Source organism: Festucalex cinctus, chromosome 10, assembly GCF_051991245.1.
Source record: "Festucalex cinctus isolate MCC-2025b chromosome 10, RoL_Fcin_1.0, whole genome shotgun sequence".
Lineage (NCBI taxonomy): Eukaryota > Metazoa > Chordata > Actinopteri > Syngnathiformes > Syngnathidae > Festucalex > Festucalex cinctus.
In genome coordinates this window covers 8,268,379-8,283,862 of record NC_135420.1, presented here as the reverse complement: position 1 = coordinate 8,283,862, position 15,484 = coordinate 8,268,379, and the positions used below count along the sequence as shown (strand labels likewise).

The 15,484-nt window shown below is 37.9% G+C and overlaps 1 protein-coding gene across 3 annotated transcripts in view; it reads right to left on the bottom strand.

Annotated features, from left to right (window-relative positions):
* lrp8 (low density lipoprotein receptor-related protein 8, apolipoprotein e receptor) overlaps positions 1-15,484 on the bottom strand; it is a 204,416-nt gene that overhangs the window by 71,931 nt on the left and 117,001 nt on the right. For all 3 annotated transcript variants that reach the window (XM_077533259.1, XM_077533261.1, XM_077533258.1), the window contains exons 4-5: positions 13,410-13,538; positions 89-463 (exon numbers count right to left, since the gene is read on the bottom strand). In XM_077533259.1, coding sequence (XP_077389385.1) covers positions 89-463; positions 13,410-13,538 — 504 coding nt within the window. The remainder of the gene's footprint in view (positions 1-88; positions 464-13,409; positions 13,539-15,484) is intronic.

Genomic DNA, 15,484 nt, shown 5'->3' with positions numbered 1-15,484 from the left:
TCCATATCAACTACATGGGAAAAAAAAAAGTGTAACTAATGATGTGTCCAATGAGTGTGCATGAATTGATGAACGATAGTTTACTCACGACAATTTGTCTCATCGGATTTGTCCTTGCAGTCGGCATCTCCATCACATTTCCAATTGATGCGGACACACTCTCCACTCCCACACTGGAACTCGCTCACCATGCATCGTGGTTTCTGGGGCTCAGTCCTCCTACTGCAGCGCTCCATAGATTCATCGGACTTATCTTTGCAGTCAGGGTCGCCGTCACAGCTCCACAATGCCGGGATGCACTCAGAGTCATTGCAGCGGAACTCGTGTTGGCCGCAGGTGGGATTCGAGCACTTCTCTTCATCACTGGCATCGCCACAGTCGTCGTCACCGTCACACACGAATATGGGTGCTATGCACTTGCCGTTATGGCAATGAAAATCCTTGGATGGGCAGGCGTTGGCATCTGCAGGTGATATGGAGCATGCAAGTAGCGATTATTACATTAAGTTTTGTTATTCATGAAATACAAAGTGCAAATGAACAAACGTGCCCTGCGATTGTCTGGCAACCAGTTCAGGGTGTCCCCCGCCTGCTGCCCATAGCCAGCTGGGATAGGCTCCAGCACCCCCCGCGACCCTTGTGAGGAGCAAGTGGTTCAGAAGATGGATGGATGGATGGATGGAAATGAACAAACATTCTCCACTTAATTCTGAACTACACAGACAGTTCACGACATACGGGACATTGTAGAATTTGATATCCCTGATCCAAAACCCATCAAAAACCTTTGGGAAAACGCAATTTCTTGAATTTTGGCCAAACTTTGACTGAAAAAATATTTAAAAATTGGATCAAAATTTGCATAGGCACAAAAGGTAGGCAAAGCTCCTTGAGGTGTCATAGCCATGTGTCCTAATACTTCTGACCATAAAATAACTCTCAAGATTTTTTTTTTAAACTTTATCCAACTGAACTTAAATTAAGTTTGCACTCATTCTCCTCTTAAAGCATGTAGATAAGAGAAAATGTGAGGATAGATAGTTAACTTATCAGAGAATACATTAGAAGTGAAGGGGGAGTTCAGAATTTAACGAGTTTAACGCTTCCTTTATATCTTTGGGTTAGGAGCCTATCTCAGTTGGCTCTGGGCAGTAGGCGGGGTACACCCTGGACTGGTTGCCAGCCAATCACAGGCTTTTTAATATTCTTTTGTACAATTACAATGGCGTATACAGCCAGTCTGTGTTTTTCTTTACCTAGCTACAGTGTGCCAAAGGGACTCATTATGATAATGGCTATTGAATTTCCTGTTTGCTATTACAGTGGCTCTCAGCATTTGCATTACACCATTTGCAAATTCACCTACTCACAGATTTTTTTTTTTTTTTTTTTTTAACCAATGCTCCATTATTGGCAGAAAAACTGGCCTGCTGTTAGATTTGTGATCGGATGAGCGAGTTGGCAGGAGAGGATGAGTTTCGCCAAACTAGGACTAAACAAGGCATAAAAATCTAGTTGAATCTGCAACAACAGCTCAGCAGGACATCGCTCAACCTATCTATAATCACCAGTTCATCCTGTCACCCTGTTGAGTCAGCAGGTACAGAATAGTTTTCATGTTTGCCATATAGATATGTTCAATTTTTTTGACACGTACTGTATTTGTTATTGTATTCCAGCAATTAAAACAACCTACATTTGAAATTCAGGGCTGATCTTTGAAAATAAAACAGATTGCCAAACAATTTAAAAATATATCTATACTTTATGCTGCCATATTCATTGACACATGAACTGATAATCTGGATAGAGATGTCACGTGCATAACACACCCAATTTGTATTGAAAATGCCGATGCTAATGCTCCCAGCGTTGATCCTGAAAAGATTATGACACATTGTTTGGCAACAACACAACTAAATAGGCCTTGTGAGAGATACAGTATCATCCTTCAGATGAAATTGCAGTGCTGTATAGCTTTTTCAGGTATGATATAAACCAAAGGTAAGCTGTCCAGCAGGACAATCATTCGCAAAACACAACCAGTAATAACATGTATATCAATGGTTTGTTATGCTTTTATTTTGAAGTTGACCTTGCAGCGTGTCACCAAAATACACTGGATGAAATTTCGCTGTAGCGGAAAGCTTGACTCCCGGCTTTTTGAGTTAAATTGCTTAATCAAATACTATATATTAGGGGTGTCAGGTGATTACATTTTTTAAACGGAATTAATCGGATGATTTCAAATTTAACTCACGATTAGTCGCAAATTTTAAATCTGTTCTAAATGTACCCTAAAATGTACAATAACATATTTTTCCAAAGTTTTCATACACTTGTTAACATAAAAGGGGAAAAATGATAAACTAATAGAAATAGTGATATATTAGTTCCATAACAATTCATAAAATTTAGTTAAAATTAAAATTTAGTGCAAATTAAATTGTAAAATACTTGACTCCAGTCTCCACAGATATATGCATTTCTATTAACTTTATTACTGTAAAATTTTGATCTGAATGTGTCTGCTGCGTTGTGACTGGAATTCCCCCAGAACAGGCTTTCTGAGGAGCGGTCATTAGTCGTGCGTTAAAAATAATTAGTGTTGATAATTAACTCAAAATTGATGCACTAATTTTGACACCCCTCTTCTAATCCTAACACTAACCCTTCTTCATTTTGCTATCGTCAACAAATGCTTGGAATAAAATGTCAGTGCTAAAATCTTTTTGTGCAAGGTGACAACTTGGAATGTCACCTTTGTGATTAGTGGGCAATATGGATGTCTGCATTTGAAAATTTTGCCATAGAAGTAAAATAAATTAATATAGAGGTATATTATTCAGCTTTGAGGGGCTTTTCCCAGCTAAACTAATTATTTTTTATCTTATCTTATCTTATGTTATCAAGCCATACATGTTATTTTAGCCAGGATTTCTTTCAGATGTGAAGCTGAAACTCACGTCCTAAAACTCATTTTGGTGCATTTTTGCATTAATACTGTCTGAATTTGAATTGCATTTAAGTATATAAGGTATAGCGTCAAAGACTGTTTTATAACTAGCACCCCCCCTCCAGAAACTGTGAAATTTTGTGATCACCATCTTCTTCATCTCAGATAATGAATATGCAAGAAAACATATTAGTTTTGCTTCCTCCAAAGTGATCTTCAAGGCACTAAAAGTGTTAGTGAGCCCTTATCACGTACACTGGCTCATATATGTCTCACTTCGTCTGCAGATCAAAAACTATCCTCGATGCAAGCATGTGCGGGGGAGCACTCGAGAAGACAGGTTCTCAGAGGAGCACATGCAGGTTGATCCACTTAGTGGTCCTCAGTAGAACACGCACCATCTCCCAAAAATGACACCCAGGCAGCAAGCATGTAGGTTTAGCAGATTAAAAAAAACAGTCATGATAAGTGATCAGATGGACAAAGGATTAGTTACAGTATAAAGGGATTGCAATGATTACTGAAATTGTGTGTATGTGGGGAGAAACGTATTAGTGTCCTGAAAATAAATCATATAAGATGCCTGATATGTCCTCCATCTACCTATCAATGAAGCTATCAAATCAGATATACATAGGCAAAATGATTTACAATTGGAAAAGTTTGGCTTTTATTTATTTATTTATTTTAAATGATTTAACAAATGTGTGAATTCTCACGAAAAACGTAATCATCTCCTAGCGAAGAGTGAAATCAAACTGGGACTGGCTGGGGTACTTTAAATTCCATCTGCTCACCTGGTTCCTCAGGCGGAATACAATTAGTTATGTGAGGTTGTAAGCACCCTGCCCAACATGGAGGTTATATAACTTTCCATACATCCCATGTCGACCGAACAATGGAGAGCGAGATGAATCAAGAGGATCGGGCTAAAGCTCATTAACCTTTCTTTCAAGGACAGCTGACGCGACCACTGGCGTAAAATGTATATTCAGCAGGTCCGTGTGGGACACGCGTTTGAAAGGACAACATCTCTGTAACAACACACTTGAACAGAGACTAATACAGGACTCAAAACATGTTCTATTATTTTCGCACTCATGCAGGTGTGCATGCATGCACATGTTGTTTCATGTTTTTGGAGCATAAAATTCATCAAACCGTTTAACATGTTGTTAAATGAACCACGCACTGGTCCTGTGTTTTCCTTCAGTTATCATCTGTGCTTGCAGAAAATCAAACAAACAGATGAGCTCCACCACAAAATCAGTTTCATGCATACAATTCATCTATATAAGTAAAACGCAAAAACAAAATGAACAGCACCTGGGGTTGTTTTAGTGGCTTAATGGCCCATGCACTAGACTAGACAAGCATGAAGTTCAACTGTTTGATTCAATATGTATGCCTTTTCCTGCATACAAATTCATCCATAGAAGGAACGGCCTGTTTCATTGTGGCTTCCTACGCATCAGAGGCAGACTAGAATGAATGGATGTGGCAACTTCAAGTCAAGTCAAGTCATCTTTATTTATATAGCGCTTTCAAACTGCCTTAGCTGTCACACTTCAGTGTGACTTACTTTTTACACAAAGGGCATGGCATGGACATTTCACGTCTGATACTACCACGGAAGATGGCAAATTTGTGGGGGGACTGCTTTGAAGTTACACATGGCCAGTCGTGGAAAAAGTACAGTGGTACCTCTACTTACGAGCGTCCCTTCATACGAAATTTTCAAGTTACGAAACTCCTCAACAGGAAAATATTGCCCCTTGTTACGAAAGAAGTTTCAGGATACGAAAGGTAAAACTACAGTATGGGCTGCTACTCGCAGCTCCCAGAGTTGCCTGAACGCAACATACTTACAGCTGCTCTGCCATTGGCTATTACTTGCATCTTCCTGGCATCCCATTGGCTAAGACGGATCTCTACCATAGATACATAATAGAAATGTGTCTACGTAGCGTCCTCGTCATTCGCCGCTCGGGACATGAGGTGTTTCGATTATTAACTAACGGCCGACAAATTTCTGCAAAAATTCAAACAATTGGTGATTGATAAAGGCTACGTTGCACGGTAAGTTTTTAATAATTGCGACGAGACGGGCCTTTTTTGGAAAAAGATGCCTCGCTGTACCTGAAGTTTCCATCAAGTTTCAGAATTTATTGAAAAGAATCACCCAGAAAAGGTGTTCACCATTCGGGCGATTGCTCACTATGATGATGTTTGCCTTGGACATTTTCGAAGGATTGTTAAAAAAAAAAAAAAAAGGGCTCAGGTGGAGGAGTGGAACCGTCACTTGCCTTCTATGCCGGATGGCGTGGGTTCATTTCGCCTGAGAAATCATGTGTGGCTTACATGATGTTAGCGTGAGTGAGTGAGTGAGTGAGTGAGTGAGTGAGTGAGTTAAAAAAAGAAAAAGATTGTTAAAAAAAAAAACATCCTTGGATCATTTCTTTACAAAACACCAGGGAAAAACACTTCTGAGAGAGAACATGAACCAAAGAGGGCAAAAAACGAAGGACAGCAGTTAAAAAGGTAAATGACCATCATTTTTATCTTTACTCTGTTCTTTGTTTCCTACATTATGCACAACTCTCATTTATTGTGCAATAACCCAATTGTAACATGTATTTGTTACATGTTTTGATGCATTTTTATGCTTTATAAAACATTTATGTCTAAATTTTGGGAGGCTTGGAACAGATTAGGGCATTTACATGGAAAATGCGTCTTGACTTACAAAATTTTCTACTTAACTTTCTTCCAGAACCAATTAATTTTGTAAGTAGAGGTACCATTGTACATAACTCCTTGAGTCAAAATATAGTTCCTCAGGGTCAAATGCTAAGTTGACAAAAGCAAAATTATGACTTGAATAGAAGAACACATGCCCTTGCTTTTAATTAAATTATTGAATAAGAAGCCAATTTGTATAACAAACTGACAAAGGGCCAACAATAATTTTCTCGTTGGTGTTGCTTTTTCATTAATTAAAGAAATCCCACTGTCCAATATAAAATAATTAATAAAGCAAGTTCATTATAAATAAGGCTTTTAGTTCAGTGATATAACTTTTGTAAAATTTAAAGAACTTCAATTGGAAGGCAGAAAGTTTGAGGTGAACAGACCAAAAGTGCAATTGTCCCATGGGTCCTCTTCTCCTTCTTCTCCTCGCCATTCCCATCTATCCTCCACTCATTTCACTCTCCTCTCCCAGTATTTTGGTCAAGCTTATTGCTGCATTTTCATGTCCTTCCATTGTGTTCATGATTGTCCATGGTAATGTTGTTTATCCTGATTAATTTATGCATTAATTGTCAATTTACGTGATTATTCTCATGATTGTTTGCTGACTTTTGCACATTTTCTTGATACCTATTTTTCATTTTGTTTATTTTCTTTTTGGTTTTTGTAGATTTTCTACATTGCTATTTTCTACATTGCTCCAGTGACACCAAAGAAAGAAAAAAAAATACAGTAACATTTCCAAACAACAACTTGGATATTGATTTGGCTCAAAGTCTCAAACGCTTAATTAAACTAATATTACAACAGATCAGCTATGTGGCTTTCCACAAAAACAAAAGAAAAAATAAACCAAATTATTTGAAGTTGAAAATGTGTGCGCTGTAAACAGAGCACTTATTTAAAACTGTATGAATCATTGTTTTGATCTGTGGGTTCAAACACTGAGTTTTAGGTATGACCACAACAGATGATGAGGGAGAGCAGAGCAGCCTCAGCTTCAATGTCTGCCTGCCAAATCCATGAATGGCGCTTTCACAGCTACTGCACATCCCCTTTCCTTTTTGACTTCTAACTGACCCGTGAAATCACTGTGTAACCTGACGGCCGGATGCTACGACAACACCACTTAAACACAAGAGTTGTGTACAAACAGATTGTGGAACTCGCCAACGCAAATGTAAAACATACTTTAGAAATGTATTGAAATTGAAAGTGCAATATTTAGTTTTTATGTAGCGGAGTAAATCAATCAATCAATCAATAACTATAGTGGAGTACACATCTTCAAAAACTGCAGTACAGCACTAAAGTAAACTTACTCTGTCTCCCACTGTACATGAAACTTGTGTTATCAATCATATGGGTCATCTGAATAGGGCAACTATGCCCGTCACGCTAAGAAATTTTGCTTGGCGATGAATTGCCCCAGAAATGATTGCGATAAATGATCATATTTCGGCTTTTATATAATTTTTCAACTGATATAATAATAATGGTATAATAAATAGATCCAAAGGCTTCCCACACATAAGCAGTTGTGTTCGGCTTTGATACCAGCTCCATTTGTCTGCAATATTTCCAAATAATGGCTGTCCCTACTGGTCAGGGGCTCTCACACTGAATCTGATGCACCAAATGCGCAAAGTCGTTACCCCCGAAAAAAATGGTATCCCCTGCCGCAGGATCTTATTACTTTTACCACATAAAAGTGGCAATTTTTCAAAAAATTTTCTTGTTCCTAACCCTAATCATAACCTTAACTTCAAGCATATAGAAGAAACTGAAAAAACATCAGTCGTTTGAGCTTTTTCTATGTATGCTGAGATTTCCTACTACGTGCGTGGTCATTGAACGCACGAGTCCATTTTCTTTTGTTTATCTGTGATAAATATTTTTCTTGTTACAAAACCTTGTTTCTAAAACTCTAAAACACACGTGTCTTCTTCATGTATTTATTGAAAAACATGGCCGCGGAAGGGGAATTTTTTCAGGGGTAACTACTTAGACACAACACCGCCACCCAGAGTGTGTGGCAAGATGATTCACTCCTCAATATGCTAAGCACGGATTACGTTAGTTAGCTGTGACAGTTATCTTCAACCCAGTGTCAAGCCCATCTCTCACTGAGCAGCACAGGATTGCGACGGTTTGTGCACGTAATGTGTGTTGCTTTTTCGGCAGGCTTCGAAGCACAAGCAATAAATAAAAACAACACCGATAGCTGTGGTGAGCTGCTAGCAATAATGCTACATGGCTATTAGCAGCGCTACTGCTGCGGCTCACAAATGAGAGAGAGAATTTCGTGTGCTTATGAAGATCCGATGGGACACATGCGAACCAGAATGTTTAAACTGGTTTTAAAAGCCGCTTTACAGGTTCCAGGTGTCGGAGTGGTGCCGTCGGTGCAGGCGGTGTGAGTTCGCTTCCCCGCACAGGAGACCATGTTTGTGTGTGAGCCTGCGTGAGTAAATAGAAAGAAAAAAAAGCCGCTTTACTAATGACCAGTTAAATGTTGACGACGTATGTAAACAAGCACGAACGTACATAGCTGAGAATTATCACGCCCGTCAAACTTATCGAGCTCATTTTTTATTATCGTGCAATTAATTGATTTATTGCTTATCGCGGCAGCACTAAGGGCACCACATATTTGGTCTTAGACTATCTGTCAAGGAAATAATCCACCTGTCCATTTTCAAACACTTCGCTTTGCATGACCACCAAACAGACAACCAATCAGACTCACATTCACAACTAATAACCATGAGTGGTAAGTTAAGCTAGCGCCCATGTTTTTGTAATGTGGAAGAAATCCCGAGCAACCCAAGAAAAGTCAAGCACAGGAAGACCATTCTCCACATAGGAAAGTTTGGAGATGTAAACCCTGAACCGTTGAAGCCCTTTTCACACTGCACTTTCTCAGTGTGAATGAGGTGTGGCAACCAGCATGCTCATATTTGGAAGTGCTGACATAGCACAGAAGTAAAAACTGAAGTAAAGGATTTTGGTTAGGCCACACATGGACAAGATTTATATTTCATTGTTGCAAACGAAAACCCTGATTTTTTCATTTTAAGGAGGAGGATTACACGAGCAGTACAGACAAATGAATGGCTCAGCGGAAACTTGGATAGTTTAATCATGCTGTTATTTGCAAATAAATCTGACAAAATAACATTATATCACAACTCCTCTCCAATTGGAGGTGCTTGTCTGACATCACAACGCTGCCAATCTTGAATAGATTTTGTTTTTCAATTTGAGGCAGATTCGGTGCTCCCAGCCCCTCACCACATTCAAAATGAATGGGGTTACTAATGGCATGCTTTTCTTTGCTAAATGTAGTGTGAAAAGGGCTTAACTGTGAGGCAGACATAGTCTGTGTCGCTCTGTCAGGAAAACAGCAAAGATAATGCTTGTCCTATATTTTATATCTTCTATTTTGCCTTACCTAGAAGGAGCAAATGTTATGTCATCCCGACTTTCATCTCCAGGTGAAACAGACTAATGTATATGAAACTATTGATTTGCCATCATCGGGCAGATTGACGCTGTTTGAACCTAAAACAAAAGTGCATGTGCCTTTGGGTGCATATGAGCTTGCTTGTGATCCCTGCCGCATTACATTCCACCTACGCACACAGTGAGAGCAGTCAAAGGATTGGAAATGAAGGAGGGTGTAATAGGAAAAAACACATCAACATAAGAGGCTACAGACACCTCTGAAGAATAAAGAAGCTAAATCCTGCACCAGTAATTTTTCACGTGGGTGGACTCTTCTTGCTTCTCTTTGGTCTGCTATTAAATGATAGAGTAGGGGATTCATTTATTGTGCACCAAGGGGCATTATTTTCATGTGAGTATAGTTTGCATCATTTTATTCTCTGCCCACCCGGTGCTTATTCCTAGAATGACACACACACACACACACACACCCCTACACATACAGAGTTCTTCACTACCCAGCCATAAAACACCAACATATCCCCAGTGGGCATTGATCCTGCTGTAGCGGCTTGCTGTATGTAACATCGCAACACAAGTGATGTTAAAAGAGCAACAGGTCCCCAGGGCCCACGGGAGTTTCTCACATTACAGTCTTCTCTCTCCGTCTGGCTGTCTCTACGTTTCTGTTTAGCCCACTTTCTCACAGAGCCAAACCTACTTCCAAGCACATAGTCACTGCAGACAAATACATAATTCAAAGTGAAGCAAACAAAAAAAACCGTGGACATACAGCAAAAAAAATTCAAAGAAAAAACAGTCCATCTCTATCTTAAACTGATGTTTGTTTGAATGTGGTTTGTTAGCATGCAGTTGATCAAACATCCATCATCCATTTAAAAAAATATATATAAATAAGATAGGGAGACATTTTCAGTCATGATACTATCTAATCAGCACACAGATCTCGAACCTTCACATCACCATGGTGCAAAAATAACAAGAAAAAAAGATATTGGAAGTCATGCATCAGTAAAGTAGATGTGCCTTTGAGCATGGTACTGAAAATAAGTGCTTTTGCAACTTTCAAAACTTTCCCCACTTCTAATCACCGATTAATGAGACACATAACAGACGTTTTCTCCATAAAATAAAGAGAGTGTGAAATGCGGATAAACAAATAGTGATTACAAAAGACTCAACTGACAATTATCAGTTTCTTTCACAGTGGAAGAACACAAAGCACACACAAACAATTAACATTTAGGGCAATTCACTGCCAAGCCTGTGGACAAATGCAATTAAATTAACTTCTTAATTGAATCGCTGGTTTGGATTTGGAGACAATTAGAAATCGTTTAATCCCGCAACAGTCTGTTTTTATTTAAGAACGCTTGATTTTATAAGGTTAAATTTGACTTAACGTTCAGAATAACCAACAACCAAAAAAGAAAAAAAGCCAAAAGCATTCCCATTAGCCAAAATACTAGTAGATTTTATCAACACTCGCACTGAAGCAGAATGAATGAAAGCAAATCAATATGAACATACATTAAAAGGGTACAACATTTTGTTTATGAATATAAAGTGATGTGATGTGAAGTAGTTTTATTTTATTTATAACGGAATGCTTGTAATCTGGAACATGGAAGAACATTAATGTAGGAATAATTGTACATTATATTATACATGTACTGCAAAAAAGAACTGCTTCTGCTTGCAATGAAGAATGCTTTGCTCTGTTCCCACTCACATTCACATAGCCTGGCTGTTTTGAAGATGACGCAAAAAGCTGAAAAACCACAACATACTGGTTCGAGCCAGTCTGCTGAGGTCGCCTTTTCTCTGTTAAGAAATGATTGCAAACTTGACCACACGTACACAGCAATCTTCCACTCACATTCACAACACATAGACAAACAAGTACACTGTGTTCCAACTATGCCTTGCATTTGCATTATTAGGGTTGGAACACCTCCATGTAACTAGGGGCGTGGAAAGGGCGTGGAAAACCAAATAAATAGAGAGGGTGAGGAGAGGAATCTTCAGAGAGTGCAGGAGTGAATTGTATCAGTCAGTTCCTCTCCTCTCTCCTCACAAGCCCTGAGCTGAGTGTCTTCTCTCCTTTTTGTGTCGTGTTTAATACATGTCAAACAGGTAACCCTGACAATGGGGTATATGCCACGGAAGAGGCGGGACTGTTTTTTGTACAACAGTTTGTTTCCGGTTCGGTTTGCGACGTGTGGGGTGTGTCAAAAATGCCTGTGCTTCCGACTTTGTGCCCCTGGGTTGCGTGTTCGCAACCCGGACCGGAAATAAACTGATGTGCAAAATCATGTCCTGCCTCTTTCGTGGCATATACCCCATTAAGAACCATGACTTTTACATACTGTGTAGTGCAGCGTATTGTAGTAGGAATGTGGAACATGACGGAAATGCATCAATGTGCAACTTGAATATTAAGCAATTTTGGACATGCCACTTTTTGTTTAAATGTATATAAAAGCTAAGAAGTATTTTTTCCCACAGTGATGGCATTTGTACAGACACCATTTCCAATCCAGGAAAATATGAGATGTTCTCTGAGGGCACCTTACACATGACTTGCTTATGTAGCTTCATTGATGATTGATTGATGATGCCTTTTTTTTATTTTTTTTATTAAAATAAAGCTAATATTCTGTGATACGTGAAAGATTAAAATTTCAAATACAATGTTATTATGTAAAACTTTATTTACTAAATTTAAAACTTGAGGGCACTATTTATATTTTGTTATCATTAACTGTATAAGGCATGCTGCTGAGCCTGCAACCTGCACTTGTTAAAATTTTTAAACAAAGATGTCTATTTTTTTTCAGATTGAAAAATGAAAAAATAAAATAAAACTGAATAAATGAATGAATGAATTAATTAATTAATTAATTATTAAATAATAAAAATAACATGGTGCAAATTTGAAAAGCTTGTTAATAAACGTCCTTTAAAAACGAAATAAATAAATAAATAAATACATAAATAAATTACATGTTGCAAATCTGAAAATAAAGATGCCCTTTTGACCAAATAACGGCTCGGGAGTTTGTATTATTACTCAAAAACTATACACTCATTTTTTCACTTTTACCACAAACAAATATCGATCAGTTTTCAGCCTCATTAACTGCTAATAATCAGTATTGGCTCTGAAAAAAAAAATTAAAAATACATAATCATTCATACAAATACATATTTTTTTTTACATGTTGTGGCTGCACTGGGCTTTGCTCAACATACAATATACTCCATAAAACAACTTCCCTTCTTTTAAAAGTTGCATTGTGTTAGAACTGTCAATTCTCTGTAGTTTTGATATGACAAAAACTTTAACATGAAAGAAATAATTATACTTTCTGACTTTTATGTGTGAGCGTTGAGGTACTGTCCCCTAAATGTTAAATTGCCTTTCATCACTTTTTCCTTTAAATGATAGATGAAACGATCATCCTCTCAGGTTTTTAGTCACTCACGTACACATTCAAAACTGGGCAAAAAAAAAAAAAAAATCAATCATCATCCAGACATTCATGAATTATTTTACAGCTTGATTTTCTCCTATTCACACAGGTCATGTAGAAGAGCGGCAATAAAATGATCATATCATCTCCCATTACCCTTTGTGGCTACAGATGAGGGTAAATGGAAAATAAAAAGGGGTTTTAAAATAGGAATATGTCTGTGATGGGAAGAGTTGCAGGAAAAACAAAATGTTCTATTCAGTTTTTCTTAGTGAAGATAAGTAATTTGATGCATGTGCTAACCAGTTAACATTGTGCACCGTGGCCCACTATGTTGTATTTATTTTAATTCTTTGCACTTTCCTACATTCCTTGAAAAGTGGTGAAACTGCCAGGTATTTTCAATTGTATTTATTTAGCCACTGGATATTTGTGTTTTATTTCTATTAACTCATTCACTGCCATTGACGGAAAAAAGACGTCAAATGATGCATTTTTGCTGGGCTGGCAGTGAATGTGCTAATCTTATAATAATGTTATTGTGTGGTCTATAAAAAATGTCTTTTATAAATCACTGTGAAAAGATCACTGAAAATTGCCATTCATGTAATGTAATTTTAATGAAAAATACTACATCAGAATTAACTATCGGGAAATACATTTGTGTCCACTGCCATATCATACATCTCTATGAACGACTACCTTCCTCTCTGGCTGGTTGCACTACCAGCAGCCATTGCTTATTTGTACAAACTCACCTGCGGCACAGTGCTCTTCATCTGCCCCATTCTCACAGTCTCGTTCGCCATCACATCGCCATGACAATGAGACACACTTGGTGGCTGTCCCACCGCAGTCAAATTTCTCTGGTGGACAGTTCTGCCGGCCTGTTGTAAGAGAGGAGGAGGGAGAAGGAAAGGAGAGAGCAAGTGAGTCAATCAAATGGTTGGGTAAATCGGTTAACTTGCCGCTGAAATTGATTCCACTCAAATGTATCTGCGACACGCACCAATCAGCACACTGACAAGTGTAATCCGATGGTTTGATGACAAAATGTGAAAACGCCTCTTGATTTGATGTGAATACAGCTTTCCACTTGGATGCAAGTGATCACACTACATTGCTTAATTAACCTATCAGTACTAATGACAATTTGGTTTTTCGACTTGTGGCTGTTGTGATGGTACATCGTGTGATTTCTTTATAATTGCAATCCGTTCGTACTATGTTGAGGAAAAAGATATGGTTGACGAATATGTTCAATATGAATTCACATGTATAGCGGAACGTCAGGTGTTCCACAGGGTTCAATTCTTGGGACTCTGCTGTTTTCATTGTATCTGCTGCCCCTGGGTTCCATGTTAAAATATAACTATATAGTTGGGTTAAGTGATGAGAGTCAGTGTCCTAACTACATGATTTGCAATGCCATGTCCAGTCCAGCACAGCTAGCTACCTCGCGGAACTGAATGGACACTTGGTTAAACTGCATGGAGAAGGGGAATACAAGAACACGACACTTTCTTAATTCAAGGTGAAGAGAGCCAGATTTGATGAAAAGGTCACTTTCTCTAATTATTTTGTTCACTAATAAACCCTTTACCGACGTTTTGAATTAAAAAGAAAAAGGAAAAAAGGGAAGTCATAGTTTATTTTTCAATGAAAAGGGTTCAGTGAATATGCATCGGAAACTGGTGGGGTTCAGTATACCTCCAACAAGGTTAAAAACCACTGCACTATACATTTAAATAAAAATTCACAACGTAAAATTTAAATCACGACATTGGTGTAAAACAGAGAAAGCCAATACCCCACACATAAAAAATAATGACATAAACAATAGAGGCAAGGCAACATAGGCGATGCAGTTTGATGTCACTCTAAGATACTGTAATATTGCACAGCAATAACTGAATCACTTAAAAGGGTTTCAGGGTGTGGGGGATTTTTGAATTGGACCAATCTATCAATCTCTCTGCTGGATGCTCCTTCATATTGTTTGATGCCGATCGTTGACAGGTGGGGGGTGGAATGTGTTTCCTCAATAGTGACATGTGACATTTGGTCGATGCACATTCAAGACATTTGAGATGCTGATATATATATATATATATATATATATATATATATATATATATATATATATATATATATATATATATATATATATATATATATATATATATATATAATTTATTTATTTATATAATTTACCGTACTTTATAGGCATCGAAGCACTACAAATTTTGTGTAATAATTGCTCCTCTTTTTGAGATGTCTCCCCCTGACTACAGCTTCTTATTCTCTGCAAGGCAAGACACAATGGGAGGCGGTGTTGCAGTCATTTATTCCAACTTATATTCATGCACAGTGTGTTCACTAGGTACTTTTCACATCTTTTGAATACCTGGACCTCCAAGACATAACCCTGTTTTTCTCTCTGAGTTCTCTGAATTTCAATCGATTGCTCTGATTAAATAGGAAAAATAATCCTGCTGGGTGATATAAACTTCCATATTAATATCGCAGATTCCAAAGCAAAGGAATTCTTAGATTTCCTTTCTCGTCTTGATTTTATCCAACATGTCAACGTTGCCACTTACTCACATGGCAACACATTGGAGCTTGTTTTCACAAAAGGTATCAATGGTGGCAATGCTCTCATCCATCCCACAGGTCCATGTGTACGACCACTTTTATGTTTTTTTTTTAATCTATCCACGGACAAAGACAAATCTCACTGTTATCATTATATTGATGTCCCTTTTTGCTGACCATCTGCTTGATAAACTTGACTCCATCACCACTGTGGATATGTCTCCAAACACACTTA